General features: G+C 37.9%; 1 protein-coding gene across 2 annotated transcripts; it reads right to left on the reverse strand.

Annotated features, from left to right (window-relative positions):
* Window positions 1–3920: 3920 nt before the first annotated feature.
* pyroxd1 (pyridine nucleotide-disulphide oxidoreductase domain 1) lies at window positions 3921–11557 on the reverse strand. 2 transcript variants are annotated; one of them, XM_022217972.2, is made up of 13 exons: window positions 11244–11557; window positions 11047–11127; window positions 10637–10756; window positions 10122–10250; window positions 9570–9643; window positions 9232–9428; window positions 8349–8446; window positions 8084–8186; window positions 7847–7959; window positions 6687–6809; window positions 5507–5644; window positions 5211–5300; window positions 3921–4307 (listed from the first exon to the last, which is right to left on the reverse strand). In XM_022217972.2, the coding sequence occupies exons 1-13, from the start codon at window positions 11319–11321 to the stop codon at window positions 4149–4151; spliced, it is 1503 nt and encodes a 500-aa protein (XP_022073664.1). In that variant the 5' UTR covers window positions 11322–11557; the 3' UTR covers window positions 3921–4148. The 2 variants fall into 2 exon arrangements, with proteins under 2 accessions (XP_022073664.1, XP_022073654.1); XM_022217962.2 differs by having other exon boundaries at window positions 7847–7962.
* Window positions 11558–18329: the final 6772 nt, after the last annotated feature.

Genomic DNA, 18329 nt, shown 5'->3' on the forward strand with positions numbered 1-18329 from the left:
GAATATCCTGCAGGAAGTAGTACGTGTCTGAAGAAACAAATGCTGCATTTTCAGGACTCCAGTTGTAGGACCCCATTTATGGACCCTTGTTTTAAATCACCTGTTTTTGGGACTGATAACACGACAAGCAGTTGTTCACACCAAAAGTGAGCAAGTTTTTATAACCCACAAACACTGGCACAAAAAGGAGGGAAAAAACGAAGCACCTTTAAAATTGGAGGCATAAATAAACCATTTAAAATTACAACTCTCTGGAGAGACTGTAATATTTTTGGTGAAACAAACATTTAAAACTAAAATTTGGGTAGAGCACACCTTTAAAACTATACTACTATATTTGGACAAAAAGTACTACTTGGATAGAAAAAAATTAATTAAAATTTGCAAGCACAGGGACAGAACGTATTATTTTAGAAGGAATAGCTCATTAAATATCCAAATTCTCAGACAGAAAGTACTAATTGGAAGGAATAGACCTCTAAAGCTATACATTTTTGGACAGGAAGTATTATTTTGGGATGTATAAATCTTTAAACTTTAAAAAATGTAAAGTAGTATTTTGGGTTGAACAAACCATTACAATTAGAAGTACTCGAACAGAGAGTATTATTTTTGAATGAACAGACCTTTAAAACTACAAAAGCTTGGACAGAAGGTACTAATGGATGGAATGAACCTTCCAAATCATAAGCACTTGAACAGAAACTAGTATATTGTGTGGAATGAACCTTTAAAACTGTAAATGTTTCTATAGAAAGTACTAAATGGTTAAAATAAACATTTGACACTGCAAGTACTTGGACAGATAGTACTAATTGGGTGGAATAAATCTGTAAATCAGAAGTATTTGGACAAAGTAATATTTTGGGATGAACAACCGTTTAAAACTAGAAGTGCTAAACCTTTAAAACTGTAAATACTTTGGCGGAAGGTAGTATTTTGGGAAGAATAAAAGTTCTTTGACATAAAGTAGTATTTTGGGTGGAACAAACCTTTAAAATTGGAGGTACGTTGACTGAGAGTATTATTTTGGGATGAATAAACTTATAAAACTATAAATGCTTGGACAGAAAGTACCAATTGGAAGCAATAAGCCTTTAAAACTAAGTGCTTGGACAGAAGGGGTGGAACCCACCTTTAGAATTAATAAGCTGTATTCCTGTAATATAAACCTTTAAAACTGCAGGTATTTGTAGAGAAAGTACTAATATGGGGCAAAACAAACCTTTAATACTACAATTACTTGTACAGAAAATAGTATTTTGGGTGGAAAAAAAACTTAAAATTGTAAGTATGTGGATTGAAAGTACTATTTTGGGATGAATAAACCTTTTAAACTATAAATGCTTATACTGGCTAGTATAAAACTGGAAATATTTGTACAGAAAGCATCAAGTGGGTGACATAAACCTTTAAAACTACAACAGCCTATACAGAAAGTAGTATTTTGGGTGGAACAAACCTTCTGGAACCATAAGTTTCAGCATCCTCCAAAACGAAAATCACCTGCATCAAAATGTTCAAATTAAGAAAGCAACGAAAAACATAACCAGTTTTGTCATTTACTCACACACCTACTGTTTTTCAAATGGATGGAAATAACAAAATGCATAGATTTTTTGCAGCACAGACTCACTGCTTTCACATGGCATATTTTTTCATATGCTAATTTCTCCATTCGGAGTCAGAAAAAAAAACCCTGGATGTGGACTGACTGGCTACATAATTCTGACTAACATGCAGGAGGGAGATCGAGTTATTTTGCCGAGTCACTATCATGACAACTTGAACATGTAAATGCACCGTCTGTGCAAAATGTATGTGCAATGAGCCATTCAATGACTGCTCTTAAAACAAGCACTCACTTCCAGTAAAACAAAATGCTGTGCCCTTTTAAATGTAGAAGTGTTTTATATGGAGGGTGACACCGCTCATGTATTTGATTGTGTCTCTTTTACGCTGAGTCACAGCAGATCCGGCTTGCTTGGTTGCTTGGTAACATACGGATCTCAGTGCCCCAATTGTTCTGCCCGCCGCTCCAGCAGCCGTCTCTGTATAAACAGGGATTTAAATTTTATCTTGATGCATGTGACACTGTGGGTAGTGTTGACCCACCCTGTGAACTAGCGGTTCTCAAACTGGGGTGCCGGCTCCTCTGGGAAGACTTGGAGCCACTGCAGAGGGCCTTAGGTGAAAAATGGAGCAAAACTAACCAAATTAATGTGATTTATGTAGGGAAAATAAGCTAAAGTTGGCCGCTGTTGACCTTTATTTCACTAAAATTGAACTTGAACCTCATTTTATCAGTTTCTTCCACAATCACTGCTATTGACTGGGGGAAAATGGGTGTTATGGGAGATGTGTACAAGCATTTTATGGCTTATAAAGGGGCGAAAATGTGAGAACCAGTGCTGTAAATGATGCCCTGTTCTCCACCCACACAAGTACACCTAGTAAGGCTAAATAGAGGGTGTTGTCCTTACCAGGGAAACCTCATCAGGAGCTTTTTTTTTTCTTTTACGAAAAGCAGAGCATGAAATTCGTGTTTCTTTGACTTTTGAGTGTCTTTTGGAGACTGATGACTTGCTTCCACAAATGTACAAGAAGGACCCAGAGGCATATTCCACAGGTATTTCCTCATGTGCACATTTTAAGTCATGCTCCATAATTTCTAGTGAGTAAAAACCAAAGTTGCAGCTTTTATTAACCAACAAAGGCACCAAAAATACACAAGCCCGGAAGCAAACCAGCAAGTGGAAATGGATGATTGTCGTCTTTAGTCTTCTAAATGCAGCCTATTGAGGCAGCTCCTTTCACGACACTTCTAACGCTTCTTGTCCTTTCAAAAGAAGCACGTTCGGGGTATTTTCAAATAGTAACATCCCCAAAAGCAACATATCCCAGGAACAACAGATAACATTGTGCGAGGCTGATAATGCCAATTGTTGCTGAGGCACAGGAGGAGATATAGTTACTATTCAGGCTGAAATCTGATCAAGAGTTTCTATAACAACATAGCAACAGAAGGATTTTCCTTCATAGCATCAAGTATTGCTGAACATATTCAGTTGCTCTGAGTACAAAAAAATGTGTTTAGCTGTTTAAACAGCAAGAGAGCTTTGGCGCATTTTATGTATTATTCACAGTATCTCGTATGTGTTTCTCATTTCTCACCAAAACATGAAGTCTTTCTCCTCTATGGAAACAGAACAACCATGACTGGAAGTGGAGAGAACTCAGAGATCTCTTTTGTTTAATATGACACAGTTAGAATGCCACATATCACTAATGAAGTTGGATTTCTTGGATGATTTATTTTACAAAATTAAAAAAAAAATTGTATTCGGTATTGCACAACATTTTTCAAATTCCCACAGGTGTTACTAATACTGGGGTAAAAATGGCTGCTCCCCATACTATAGATATTTTATGTATGTATTAATTTGTCTCCATTTTTGTCTTCTACGGCAAACACTGGCTGCAGTTCAACCAAAAAGTTATTGAATTTTTGTCTCATGACTGTTGGTTGCAGTGGAGTCACTAAAAGATTGATATTTCTGCTGAGGAGCACAGGGTTTTTTGTAGATTCTCCTTAAAGCAAACATCTATTTTTGGAGTTATTTTTAAAACAAGACATGTAGAATAAAGTGGTTTGGATGAAATATCACAATTTTAAGGTTAGATTTGGTTAAGTTACCCCCCAAAAACAATATGAATGAGTACTTCATGGACACATATGGTGAGAGATTAAAGAAAAAAAAAACATGAATTCTTTATGTTTTTCCAGTTTCTGGCTCTAATCAATGGCGTAATTTTGGCGATTCTTTAAAAATATATCAAGTGTGTCAAGCTTGCTAAAATGTTTTCCGGTTCAGATAGATTAAAATTTCAACTAAATGAAAAAGAATCTTTAAAGCACATGATTCAAACAGCAATTTACTACATGTGGTTCCGCAAATAATTTAATGTTACAGCAAAAAAATGAAATTTTTGATTTACAAACAGCAAAATAATCTGTTTCTCACATCGCACAGACGTGACAGAATGCACGACTTGTTTCCTTAGACATTCTTCCAGTCTGACTTCCTCATCACTGTCCTCTACCTTGCATAATTGTTCAGCCTGCAGAGATATCCCAAAGTCTAAGCTCAGTCGAAGTAGTCTTCTATGTCGATGTTGGGGTTGAGCAGCTCCTCTCCGTATGGCGTCAGATCCATCTGGTTCAGGATCAGGTTTTCAAAAGTCTCTTCCAGATCTGTTTCCCCAATCAGCACCGCTCCCACCATCCTGCCTCCGCTGAGCACAGCCTGGGACAAAAGGAAAAAAATCAGGATTAATTCCTCTATTTTTTTCACAGACATCTGGAAATGATTCTTCTTTTGTACTATGTTGATTTTATGTCTTTGATTTCAGCTCAGACTAGACATGTTGTTCATTATAGCAATGACATTTCAATTTTTCATCTTTAAATATTGCTCCGATGAGATGCAGGATTTGCAAAATCTGCATACAAAGAAACAAATTCTTGCCTTTCTTGTCAGGAAAATAAGCCAGAAATAGAAATAGGGTCATTCCATCGCAAATCATCAGTTTGGCAATTATTTCTGTTCGATTTGCCTGCAATTCGTATAACATAAAATATGGATACTTACAAAGATAATTTTTATAATTTGAGCTTGCTATATCCCAAGCTTTTGGAAAATATATCTATTTTTAAATTGCTGTGGACCCACTTTAAGCACGTTTAATCTCCCATACTGGACAGGTAGATCAAATAATCTCTGCTTATTGGTGGGTTGAAATCTGAAAAAAAATGCAATTAATCTTCATGAAAAGTCCCATCTTTGACTTCACTAAACAAAAAAATAATAATGCAGGAATCAACTGCTGATATTATTTAGAAAAATATGTGGCTGCATGTCACAAGAATACAGAACAAAACATAGAGAACGCTTTTTAAATTTTAAATACTTTGTTCGAAAACAAATGAAAGAAAGCTATTTTTGTTGAACTTTCAGAACTGATTAAGAATTTTATGATAAGTCGGGCGACAAAAGCACTGACAGACAGCCAAGTAGAGCAGAGTTATGCAGTTTGTCACCAGTTTATGGTGTGAGATGAAATGACCCAATAGACGGCCAAAATAAAAACAGCAGACACACCAACGCAATAAAATCTTATCACAGCATTAGTCCCTTCCACATCATCACCTTGACGTACTCCTGGCCCTTGGTGCAGCGTAGCAGCAGCTCCTGGTCCGGCCCCAGCCCCTGCCCGTTAAACTTTCCCAGCAAGACCACCTGAGGACAGATCAGAAGACAGGAAGTTGTTCAAGCATGCTGGGAATGAGTCGACTGGCAGAAAAAGAGGGGGCTCTGGTGCTGGGGAAATGACCTTCATGGGTCTTGAACGTAATAAAAAACAGTTACAGTTTGAATAGCAGATGATTAACAAACTGGTTATTAGTTGAATAACTTTAAATGCCCTGCAGTAAAACGGTGCTGACCTTGTAGTTGAAGAATTTGGTGATATGGGAGAAGAGTTCAAAGCAGAAGTCCAGCTCTATGGGTTCTGACAGGGCCTCTGCTGCCATACAGCGGCCTGCGTACCAGCCCATCTGACGGGCCTGAGTCCACAGACGCATCTGCAAACAACACACAGTATGACATTTAATATACATAATACAGGAAACATAATGTATACCATTATGTTTTTAGCTTCTCATCTTCTATATAGACTCTAACTGCCTGAATAAAGTGTCACTGGAGGAGGAAATTATATGAAATATATTATATCGGTTTATTCTTTTTCTTTCACTTAAAGGTTGGAAATACTTGTGTTTAAATCCAAGCAGTTTCTGGGCAGTTTTTGCTTGTGTGGGCTCATTTCTACTGCATTCTAAAGTCCTGCACTTCTATGGAAACAGCACAACTGTTGCTAGAAGAGAGAAGTCCCTTTCATGGTGGCTTAGCATACTACAGATATTTTATGAGGTACATTTTAACTGGTTTCCATACTTCGCACAGCCTGCAGTTCAGTTCAGTTCCACTGAAAAGACCCTGAATTCGTGAGACATGACTGTTGGTCTCAGCTCAGTATCTTATGACCTATTTTGATGTACCAGTAAATGCAGAATCTTGCATTTTCTTACAGAAATTGGTTGTTCAAACTGTTTATTTTTGGGTTTATTTTTTAAATGAGACATGCAGAATAAAGTGATTGCAATCTAAGACTATATTTTCTATTACAATTGGTTCATTTTCCTTAACAAATATATGTAACACATGATTAGTTCAAGGATCATTGGAAAATGTTCTGATTTTTCTGGTTCGGATAAATGACGTCATTTCTGGGCTTCTTTAAAGACATTTTTCACACACTGATGGGTTTTGGAGTTGGGTTGGTTGGTTGATTATTGGTGACAGGATCAGATGAGCTGTTAAGTGTTCTGGAATAACTGGTTTTACTCTGATTCAGAAAGCAAAAACGTGATTGACGATGCAGCCAACCTGGCTAAAATCAAAACAAATTGCTCAACCTTTTATTTTGGTCTCAAGTCAAACCATCCAGCAGTACTCAGTTTGTTGTTCAGGCACACAGGACAACGTTAATAACCTCATAAAGAAGCAAGGCTTCAAGTAAATAATGTCATTCTACATATATTAATAGGATATTAGTTAGTTTACCTGCTGCCATAGCGGACTATGCTCCCAGCATGCAGTGCAAACGTCTCCTGCTGCGTACACATCTGGCTCTGACGTCATCATATGATCGTCTACTTGCAGGCCGCCATCATCTGCCACTGAAAACTAAACACATACAGCAGAAAGTAAAGATTTCATAGAAAAGCAACATGGAATTAGGGAGGGAGATACTGAACAACAACAGACAAAAAAGTCAAAAATCAACTGTTTACGGTAGAATTTAAACTAATTTAGAACCCATCCAATTCATGTAAAATACTCTATGTGCAATTCTTTAATACTCATGTGCAATATTTTAATTTATTTCATTTGTTATGTAAATATAATGCCACTTCTCTTCACTTAGAGTGTAAATTCCACTTTTATTTATTCACCTGTAATGTTTCGTCCTGTTCATAGATCACCTGTAATATGTGCAACATGGCTGAAGCTATTTTTATGTCTTTATATAGCATTTCTTCCTTTTTTAGATTGTTATATTTATTAGCTCTTTAGATTTACATCTTCTATTTATTACTTACTAACCCTGTTGTATTCTTGTTGTCCAATTAACTTTTTGTGAGCACTGTAAATTTCAGTTACCAAGACAAATTCCTTGTGTGTGCCAGCTCACTTGGCTGTACAATTTTTTCTGATTTTTGATGCAGTGGTTTTCCCCAGAGGCTAGAAACCAGAGCAATGACAGGTCATCTGTCCTATACTGACATCTGGTAGCATTAAATCCACTTTACCAATTAGGAAGACAAATAAGATTGTAGGTTAAAGCAGATTTCACATGAGAACAAAAAGGCTCTGTGTTGTTATCCCAGCTAAAACAATTAGGAGCGCATGAGAGCTCATTTGTTCTTTATTTATATCGGTAAAAGCCTTTTATGTGCTTCAGAAATTGGAGCAGGAAAATGTTGTCCCATATTAGGAGCTGTCACGAAACGGTGTGTGTAATCTGCAGACATGAGATCAACAACAGCACCGTGACATCTTCATGATATCGGGTCAGACATGTGGCAATACGATGACTGACAAACAGCCGGATTGGGTTTAACACTAATACAAAGCAACAGTGTCCCCAAGGCCTGAAGATCCCCACAGCACTGGCACACTTACTAATACATTCTAGTTTGCATATGGATGAGTTTTCTTACATTGTTGCCATGGAGAAATGGCTCGGTGTTTGGCACGACACCGGTGGCACTGACAATGAAATCGCAGCCAAATGTTTTGCCATTGGTCAGCTGGATGTAAACTGGCCAGGATCCTACTGAGACAGAAGAAAAGCCAGACGGATTAAAAAGTGGAGGAGGAGAAAAAAAGAGGAGGAAAAAAAAGGAGGGGGTGGGAGCATTTAGAGGACAAGCCCGAGGAGCAAATCTAGTTCTCACCGCTCTCGGGTCTTAGTGTTTGCTGTGGGGAATTGAGGAGCTCCTCAGAGGTGAGGATCTTTTCCACTTCGCACTGGTATTCCACTGAAACTCTGCGGGAAACCTGAGCACACACCAGCCAAGTGAAGAGACTTTTTGGAACAGGAAGATAATATACACAGTACAGAAGGTCAAAAGTGATTGTTTTACATTGTATTAGCCGTTTCCCACAGAAACACACTGACCTTCGTGTATAAAGGTAACAAACGTGCACAAACTGTCTTACCTGCTGGGCTCCTCGAAGAGCAATTCCTTCATGCCAGTCTGGACCCAGAGCACTGCCTGGCTCTGTAGGACCAGAACCATGTCCTCGTGAACTTCTATCTGAGAGTAAACAAACACAAAAGTACATCTGAGTGCTGTCTGCCCTCCTCCTCCTGATTTGCACATTTCTTAGTGTGCTTTTTCTTTTTAAATTCCTGGTTTTGTAAGTGAACTGACAGGATGCTGCTCAATTTTCTCACATTATGATACTTGTTGTATTTTAAATAAAGGATTTATAGTCTAGATTTTCTTAGTATTATAGTATTTTTTATATTGTTAATTTGTTTTCATCCTCGTTCCCTATCTGCTCCCTTTAAGCACAGCCTGAAATTCAGCCAAAAGTTCCTCAATTTTTGTCACAAGGCTGTTTATCGTAGCCGAGTCTGTCATGGCTTCTCAGTTGCACTAAGAGGAAGCAAAACATTTCAGTTTTTACAGAGCCGAGTTCAAAACATCCATCATGTCTGTCTTATTAATACAGTAGTTTTGAGTTCTTTGTTCAGACAAAAGGTGAAACCACAAATGTTGATTTTTACCTTTACAGTTTCCTAGTTTACAGAATCTAGTTATTGCGAATGCTTTATTTTTGGCAAACATTTCAATGAAACAAGCAGAATAAATGGATTTTAATAAAAGACCGTGATTTTAGGCTTAGATTTGGTTGTGTTTCATGAGAGGAAATTAATGTCAAGGACAGTTGAAATTCCAACTCTGGAAAGACAACATGCCTTTCAAACCTGCCGACAGGTTTTGGAGTTCAGAGGGTAAAAAATAAGAAAAGCATGATGGCGAAGTAGGATTTCGCCTTGAAATACAGGAATTAGAAGAGAAAATTCCTGTCAGACCTGCTGTGAAGGTCTGTGAGGCTCCAGGCGCTGGTTCTTCTGTAGTGTAGCGAGTCCTCTTGCAGGGAGCAGCTACCTCTGGTTTGTCAGCCTCGAGGGATGGGATGAGGAACTGTGCCGCTCCAGCATCAAAGAAGGTGTTTCCTATGGCCTTGTCCTTCACAGCCCAGATCACTTCACAGCCCTCCACTTCATACCTAATCGATATATGTTCATTAACACCGAATGGATGAATGGACAGCGTGAAAAAATAATCAATATGTGAAGGTTGCAGTCAGAAAACATATAGACATTTTCTTTTTCGTGGTATTTCAACATTTTGGTTGGAGTAGACTTACACTAATTCCAAAGCAATCCCTCCATTTCCAACAATAACAATTCTCTTTGCTTTGCACAAACGCTTCTGAAATTCCTGAAACACAAACAGAGAGAAAACTGATCAGCATGTTGTATAACCTCCACCCAAAAGGTAACTGTTTCGACTGTCATAACTAACCGGCAATTTCAATCATTAGCACACATACATCTCATGTTTCCCTGGGTGTAAATAATCCAGAAGTGTATCAGATTTCAAGCCATTAATAAATAAATATAAACAACAAAATGTGCCTTTATTTTATTTTTTTTAAATCCAAGATATTACAGGAGTTGCTGTAGATAAATTTTTGATGGAGTTTTGTACGCAAAGCTAGTGTCTAGTAGTTTCTAGCAGTGAATATTTTGTTGGCAGATTCAAAGAAAAGAGAGGAGCAAATGGAGAACAACACATAACAACAGAGAAGTTTCTTTTTTTTGCACAAATTTTTGAAGTCTTGTTAGTTTAGTGTCTTCATGAATCTCAAACCTGCACATCAATAACCACAGAAACATCCAGAAGCACTGGCTTGTACCTGGGCACTGTCTGTGTCTCGAATCCCCAGCACATAAGGATTTTTCTGGGTCAGGAGTTTGGGTCGGCCACCGCTGCAGATACACAACTTCTCATAACCAAAAACCCGACCGTCTGTGGTTTCTACAGACTGAGGAAGAGAGCAGAATTCATAAGGAATAGTGATTCATTTTCACAAAAAGTTTCACCAGTTTTTTGTTTAGGTAAGTGATGTTTCTTTAGAAATTGGAGGCATTATTTTAGATATTAAACTGCCAAATTTGTAGTTGTAATGTCAGTCTTGTCGCACTGAACTTGGACCGCACATTATAACAACGCATCCACAAGGTGGCGACAGTAGACAGATAATAATCACAATGTTTCTATGGAGGTATGTTGCAGTAAATCAGTGCCTGTATCATGTTACACTGCATTATAGAGTTATATTTGTTGCATATATTTGATCTGCAAATACTTAGAGCAAGTAGATGATCTGGGCAGATTTTTTTTTTCTTCTGTCAAAAAAAAGTTCCTTACATGTGTTTCTGTGTGAACTGATTTGACAGCAGAATGGATGACAGTCAGGTTGGGAAATTTTTCCTCCAGAACACTGGATGGTTTCTCTTCCACATCAAACTCTTCAAGGGTTTTGGACACCTTTCAAATGAGAACAATGGAAAAATACACAGTTCTCATCACTTAGTAAGTCAGAAATTAGATTTATAACTTATTCTGAGTCAGAAAACAAGACCATTTGCTTGCTGGTCTGATACTTCTGTTCAGTTGTACATTAATATAAAGTAACTTAAAATCAAAACAAGTTCTCATATCTGTGAGGTATTTTATTGGTCGTTGTATCTATGTGTAATGATATGGCCAGCAAAAAAACAAAAACAAAACAAAAAAACACTTTTAACCCTCCTCATCATCATCATCACCCCTCTAACCTGCTTATAGTTGGTCACTGCCTTGATGTGTGGACCTGCTGTGATCAGAGCCACATCAGCTGAAGGAATCTGGGATGTTAGCTGTCAATGAAGAGCACGTTTAAAGTTACATGACACGTATTGCATCAGTAAAAGCCTTTATATTTAGGTTACAGAGCCACAGAGTTCAAGTATTCTTTATCATTAACTCATTTCACCTGCTCAACACATGTCACACCCGCGATGCCTCCTCCTACGATCACAAACTGAAATATTTTCTCCTTTTTCTCTGCCATTCCACTCAAATGCTAACTAGCTAACACAAGCTATCCGAGCACTTCCAGGCGCCGAAAAGTAGTCAAATTGTCTCTCAGACTCTTCATTTTTCTGCAGCACGACGTATATACATATTTAAACCTCAATTAGTTAGTGGTTGGAGTGCCAAAATATGTTTCAGTAACAAGTGCCTCTTGTGGTAGCTAGCCGGTTTTAGCACGAGACTGAAGGAGCCCTACTTCCGTGTTTACAATTAGCTACGGCAAGCAGCAGGGGAATTTTTAACGCGCTTCAACAGTTGCAACACAAATGCATTTGTGACACCTGCTGTCAATGGAGGCAGGAATGTCTTTTGATAACTTTTATATATTTTATATAACCCTGTTAATTTACATCCATTGCTGTTTTTTGTCTATGCCTGTCTATTTTGCAATCATCCCCGTGTGTTGTGTTACTTTACCTGCTCTATGACCTACATTATAAACAGTGTGGTTCTGTTTGGTCATAATTCTAAAGAACGTAGATGAAATTCAGGTTTCTACTTTCCAAAAAGCATTTCCAGTCCTTACACCGTGGCTAAAATGTTATTAAAGTATTAAAACATTTCTTTGAATTAGTTATTAATTAAAAGGGGGTTTTATTTTAAACTTTACAGCCAATATGATTGTTGAAAATGAACTCATTTCTTCGCATACAGTGTGTTATCAAGTAGAAATGTGGACATTAGACATACCAAACCCACACAGCCTTAACACTGGAAACAATACTATGGTATTTTCTGTACTTTTGAAGTATCATTAGTGATTAAACTGCAAACCCTAAAATTAAACAAAGACACACCTTTCGTTTTAGCTCAACACTAACAAAATTCTCTGTATTTGCACATTATAACGGTTTGATCCAGATAAAAGCAGCTTTATGAGTTTTCAGAGGATGATAACTGTTTTGGCACAGCATTTTCTCTTTTTGTAATTTATAATCGTCTTTTAGTTATGTAAAGATAAATAAATACAACAACAACCACACAGAGATAGGAATAAATTATTACGTTCTTATTTTTACTCAACAATAACTTAAAATGCAGCACATGAATCATATATTTTTCTGACTCTGACTCTTTTCTGAGAAAAAGCTTGAAGAAAAGGATATTCAGCAGAAATCATTTAGGTTCTTGATGACACTTAAAATGTAATTTCTTCAGTCTGTCATTTCAAAATAAGACGTTCTTCTTCATGTCTGACCTGGTAAAATACAGATTAAATTCAAAACACTTTAGATACATCATGTTATATTTTAAAAATCAATTAGCAAGGGTTCTATATGTTATTTAACTTCTTCACCACCTCTTAAAACAAGCTAAACTCACTTTATATCCATGTATCTATCCATTATAATGCTAGCTATCTGCACTGCCAGTAAAATTACAATCAGTGGCATTACAAATTCAGACCTACATTTGTGACGTAAATTTAATCTAAATGCATCATGTCATAACTGTTCTCAAAATAAATTTAGCATTTCGTGTGTTTGAAGGAATTCCATTATAATTTTCAGTAATTCTTACTCAATCTGGTTGGGCCATCCATGCAGGGAAACACTGTGCTTGACAATATAATATGCTATTTCTATACATTTGTTGTTTATATCCATGAAACAAGAGTCATATTCGACAGAAAATAAAATTTACACCTTCAGAAAACAATATTTTTAGTTGAATTTGGTCACCTGCATTAGTGTGTGTATTACTGTGAAAGATGTAAGTCAATTCCAGTGGAGGTTGAAGTCATATATTGTCGTGTCAGCGTGACCTTCTGGTTTATATTTGGATCCCAACTGTACCTTTAATGTCAGAGATTAATGTGGTCATGAATCAGATCTAAAATTCCATCAAAACATTAATTACTGGTGTGATAAACAACTCAGCGGCACACAGCAGCTGAAGCCATTTGTGGTTTTACATGAAGTAATCGACAGATCTTGACACGATCCCCGTTCTCTGTCAGATAATGGCTGCATTGTTTTTTTGGATTCGTCAGCAAAAAGCCAGCACTTGTTCTATTTTTGAAAACCCTTTTATGCAGGTGTTAACCATGCATGGGAGTATTGATGTCAGTGTCTGAGATGATCGGGTCGCCGGTAATCAAATGCAGGTTAATGCTGTGCGTCATACTTCCCCTCTTGATTTTTCATTACATTACCCTGAGCAACCTCCCTGCAGGAGCACAGTGCATGTGATCACACTTCTGCCATCACAAGGAAGCTCAATAACCACTAGATGCTTTCAATGCACACATTACTGTTTATGATGCAGAGAGGAAAAGTGAACCTGCGTGTTTTGGTGGGTGCATTTCAGTCATCCGTGGAGCTCTTCACGTAATTGAAAGCCTGCTACTTCTAAAATGATGGCTTTTGTTCCCTTTTACCTTGACTTCACTTTATTTTATATGTGTGTCAAACACACTCACTGGCCACTTTAATAGGTACACCTTGCAAGTAAAAGGTTGGGCCCAGTTTTGTCTTCAGAAATGCCTTAATTCGTCATGGCATACTTCAAACAAGGTGTTCCTCAGAGATTTTTAGTCCATATTGACATGATAGCATCACGCAGTTGCTGCGGATTTGTTGATTGCACATCCATGATGCCCATGTCCTGTTCCATCACATCCCAAAGGTTCTATTCGATTGACATCCGGTGACTGTGGAGGCCAAGGGAGTACAGTCAACTCACTGTCATGTTCAAGAAACCACTTTGAGATGGTATAAGGTTTGTGACATGAATCATTATCCTGCTGGAAGTAGCCATCAGAAGATGGATACACTGTAAAGGGATGGACATGGTTAGCAACAATATTCAGGTAGGCTGTGGCATTTAAACGATGCTCAATTGATACAAAGAGGCCCAAAGTGTGCCAAGAAAGTATCCCCCACACCACTACACCCACCATCACCAGCCTGAACCGTTGATGCAAGGCAGAATGGATCCATGCTTTTATGTTGTTTATGCCAAATTCTGATCATGTGAATGTCGCAGCTGAAATCAAGACTAATCAGATCATGCAACATTTTTCTTTTATTGTCCAATTTTGGTGAATCTGTGCGGATTTTAGCCTCAGTTTCCTGTTCCTAGCTGACAGCTGCCGTAGCTCACCTTCTTCAAGGTTCTTGTGCATTCAGAGATGGCATTCTGCATTCCTTGATTTTTAATAAGTGACTACTTGAGTTGTTGTTGCCTTTCTATCATCTCCAAACAGTCTGTCCATTCTCCTCTGACCTCTCACATCAACAAGGCATTTTGGTCCACACAACTGCTGCTGACTGGATGTTTTCTCTTTTTCAGACCATTCTCTGTAACCCCTTGTGATGGTTGTGTGTGAATATCCCAGTAGATCAACTGTTTCTGTAACACTCAGACCAGCCCATCTGGCACTGGAACAATCATGCTATGTTCAAAGTCACTTAAATCCTCCTTCTTTCCCATGGTGATGCTCAATTTTAACTTCAGCAAGTTGTTTTGACCACGTCTACATGTCTAAAGGCTTTGAATTATGGCCCTCTACAAGCAATTCAACAGGTGTACCTAATAAAGTGGTCAGTGAGTGTGTATAAAAGCAGTATTTATTTCTGTAATTCCCTAAATGATCAATGCTGTGTAGTTTAAAATGATTTTCCATTCTGTAAAGTCGGCCTTCTCTAAGATCTTCAGTGTTATAACAAAATTTCATTTGTACTTGGATGAATTGTATTTGTAATGTGACAATCACAAGTCTGGACATGATTGTTAATCAGAGCACATAATAGTACATAATCTCTATACACCGCTTTATCCTCACTGGGGTCACGGGGGGTGCTGGAGCCTATCCCAGCTGACTCGGGCAAAGGCAGGGGACACCCTGGACAGGTCACCAGTCTGTCACAGGGCTACATATACAGACACACAAGCACACACACATTCACACCTACGGGCAATTTAGAGTAATCGATTAAACTCAGCATATTTTTGGACTGTGGGAGGAAGCCGGAGTACCCGGAGAAAACCAACGCATGCACAGGGAGAACATGCAAACTCCATGCAGAAAGATCCCAGGCCCAGGCCGGGATTTGAACCGGGGATCTTCTTGCTGCAAGGTGAAAGTGCTAACCACTACTCCAATGTGCAGCACACTTAATAGACTTGATTGTGAATATGTTTTCTACTATTTTGCTGTGGTGTGTCTTTCTGTTATGACCAGCGTCAAGCACCAAGGTCTTATAACACCAAGACTGTGTGTTATCTTCATGACAAAGGCAAAGCTGTGCTGTGTGAAGGACAGATTCTATTATAAGTTTGCATTTGTTGTTTGAATCTTGGTCAGACTTTTGAACATGAACCTGGTGTCAGAGCTCTGCCCTTCAGCTGGAATATTCAGTCTGCATTTCTCTTCTTTGTTATTACGGGTACGTCGGCGGGGTTATTGCATTCGGTGCGGTATCTGGCTGGGTAAGTATGTATGTATGTATGTGGCTATGTCCGGTCCGATATCTCTGCAACCGCTGAAGTCAGGATAATCAAACTTGGCACTGAAGATCAGTCTAAGGTCCCCTGCTCAGTCGTGGAGTTACAGGTCAGCAGATCAAGTAGGGAGGAAGATACGTACGATGATCAAAATTGATACATATTGCATCAGTTGTATAGGGAGGACAGGGCTTTCGCCAGCAGAGGGCGTGGTTCTGCCCTCTACTGAGGGCTCATCTAGTTGTTACTCATTTTATTCTTTTATAAATTACAAAGACAAATACTGCTGTATCTTGACTCTTTTTGCTACTACTCATCCACATTTCCACAACATTCAGAAAGACTCGAGGACCAAAATCCTCATAAAAATGCATATAAAGCCAATATTCTACACCTTTTTTCTAGTCTTATGTTTATTTTCAGTGATCAGAAACATTTTTTTATATCAGCTTTAAATTCTTTAAGGTCATACACTGCAACAATTACCCAAATAAGCCAATTAAAGGTAATTTCATCAGGATAAGTAACTGAGAGTACAATTCTGACTATTTATATATAGTTTAATGCTTGTATATAGATTCTTTGCAGCAGACACCAGGTGGCAGCATTAAAAGTAGAATTTTGTTATTTCTTTAATAGTGTAGAGCAAGATTGTAAGCAGAACTGGCCAAATATGTCTGGTAAAGAGCTATAAACGAGTAACCTGGCAATAGCCAGATTAATAATTGTGTAGTACTTGATAGTACTCCACAATATCAATCTGGGACCGCTCCATGTAAATCCGTTCGGAGGAAAGAGGCACGGATTGGACAATGCAACAGTATGTCCCGCCTCTGACAGGTTTGTTTTTAGCCATTCGCGGGATCTTCACAATGAGCGGAGCCAATTGGTAGATTAAACTCTTACCAAAACCCGTAGTTAAAAAAGCACAAACGTCTTTACCATCCAGAAATGCGCAAAGCGCCTCTCGTTGTTCTTCCTTCAAAGAAGCGATAGGAGATTCAGCTAAAACTGACTTAATAGCAGCATCTACACAATCGTTGTCGTCCGTTGCCGTGTTTGTTTTGATCTACTGGCGCTTGGTGTCGTCTTCACACCCGGATATCCCGCCCCACACACGAATACTGCTGCGTGATTGGCCCGTGCCAACTTGGCTCTGTACGAACAGTGAATGCGGGAGCGGAGCAAGATGGTTTCTTGAGAGATTTGTGTACTCACAAATATCGCGAGAAATCAACTTGCTGGCAAGGTTAATAAACGAGAACAAATCAAACAATAAATTTCAATTAGAGCACTTTAAATGGTGCATTGTGTGATTCAAGTAGATAAATGTTGAATATGTGTTCAGTATAAATGTGATACAACTTTATACATTGCATAAATAATATATACACACAATGAAACAGCAAAATAGACAAAGTCATGACAAAGTTAGTGAGATGTAGAGTGAAAAATTAACAAAAATGTCAGATTTATTTTAAAGATAAACATCAAAACAACACAAAGCCAGTGAATAATGCAAACAAAACTAGTTATCACTATAATCAGTAGTGAGTGTGTATTCAGATGGGTTGACAGTGTGATGCTAAGTTGTGTTAAACTACAAAAATCGAATAAAAATGCACTGTAGACTGAAGAAGGACAGGGAGTTATAAAAGGGAAACACTGGGCTGGGATATCTCTTATTGTTCTAATGATCTGCTTCTGCCCCCTACTGCCTGATCAAAATTAAACACATGGACAGCAAAGACTCACTGATATTAAAAATAGAAATAAATGCAACAGTTTGTGTATTCTAATTCTCAAATCGCATTTTCATGGTTTTTTTTAAACAACATATAGTGACAAAAATGTGATTTTTCCTTTTTTTGTGCCAATTTTCCATCTAGTTGTGGTGATTTTGTTTCTTTTCTTTGCAATTTCAAGTTTTGTGGTAATTTTGACTCTTTCTGTGCTGCTTTTGCATATTTTTGTAGTAATTCTGTGTCTATTTGTGCTGATTTACATCTTTACAAGATGATTTTATGTCTTTTCATGTCGATATTGAGTCGTTTATTGGTAATTTTAAGTCTTAGTGGTAATTTGTCTATTTTTAGGTGATTCTGCATCTTTTTGTCAGAATTCTGTCTGTTTGTGCTGATGTGAATCTTTCAAGATGATTTTCTGTAATTTTATGTTGATTTTGAGTCTGTTTTATTGGAAATTGAGAGTCTTAATAGTAATTTAGCTTCTTTTTGTGACAATTTTGTGTCATTTTGTTGTGATTTTGCACCTTTTTGTTGTAGTTTTACTTGTATGTACACACCAAATGTCTTAAAATGTCTTTACGTTCCCAGGCAGAGATTCAGGCTTGCAATGATGTGCAGGTCAGCACTAAATACATGTGATTTGTAGGAGGCAATCAGGGATTTCTCTGTGGTTACCTGTGGCAACTGTGAGAACATGACAATATGACATTCATCCGTTGTTTGCTGTCTGACCTAAATGCACACAGTGAATGTTTTCTAATATAATCTGGAACAGATTTTAATGAACA

Source organism: Acanthochromis polyacanthus, chromosome 1 (genome assembly GCF_021347895.1).
Source record: "Acanthochromis polyacanthus isolate Apoly-LR-REF ecotype Palm Island chromosome 1, KAUST_Apoly_ChrSc, whole genome shotgun sequence".
Taxonomy (NCBI): Eukaryota; Metazoa; Chordata; class Actinopteri; family Pomacentridae; genus Acanthochromis; species Acanthochromis polyacanthus.

Excerpts from the sequence above, each read along its gene's own strand:
- pyroxd1 (XM_022217962.2), bottom strand. The coding sequence starts at position 11,321 with ATGGCAGAGAAAAAGGAGAAAATATTTCAGTTTGTGATCGTAGGAGGA. Across the intron at positions 6,810-7,846 it reads CATTTCTCCATGGCAACAAT|TTTTCAGTGGCAGATGATGG; the intron begins GTAAGAAAACTC and ends GTATGTGTTTAG. Across the intron at positions 4,308-5,210 it reads AGGGCCAGGAGTACGTCAAG|GCTGTGCTCAGCGGAGGCAG; the intron begins GTGATGATGTGG and ends CTTTTGTCCCAG.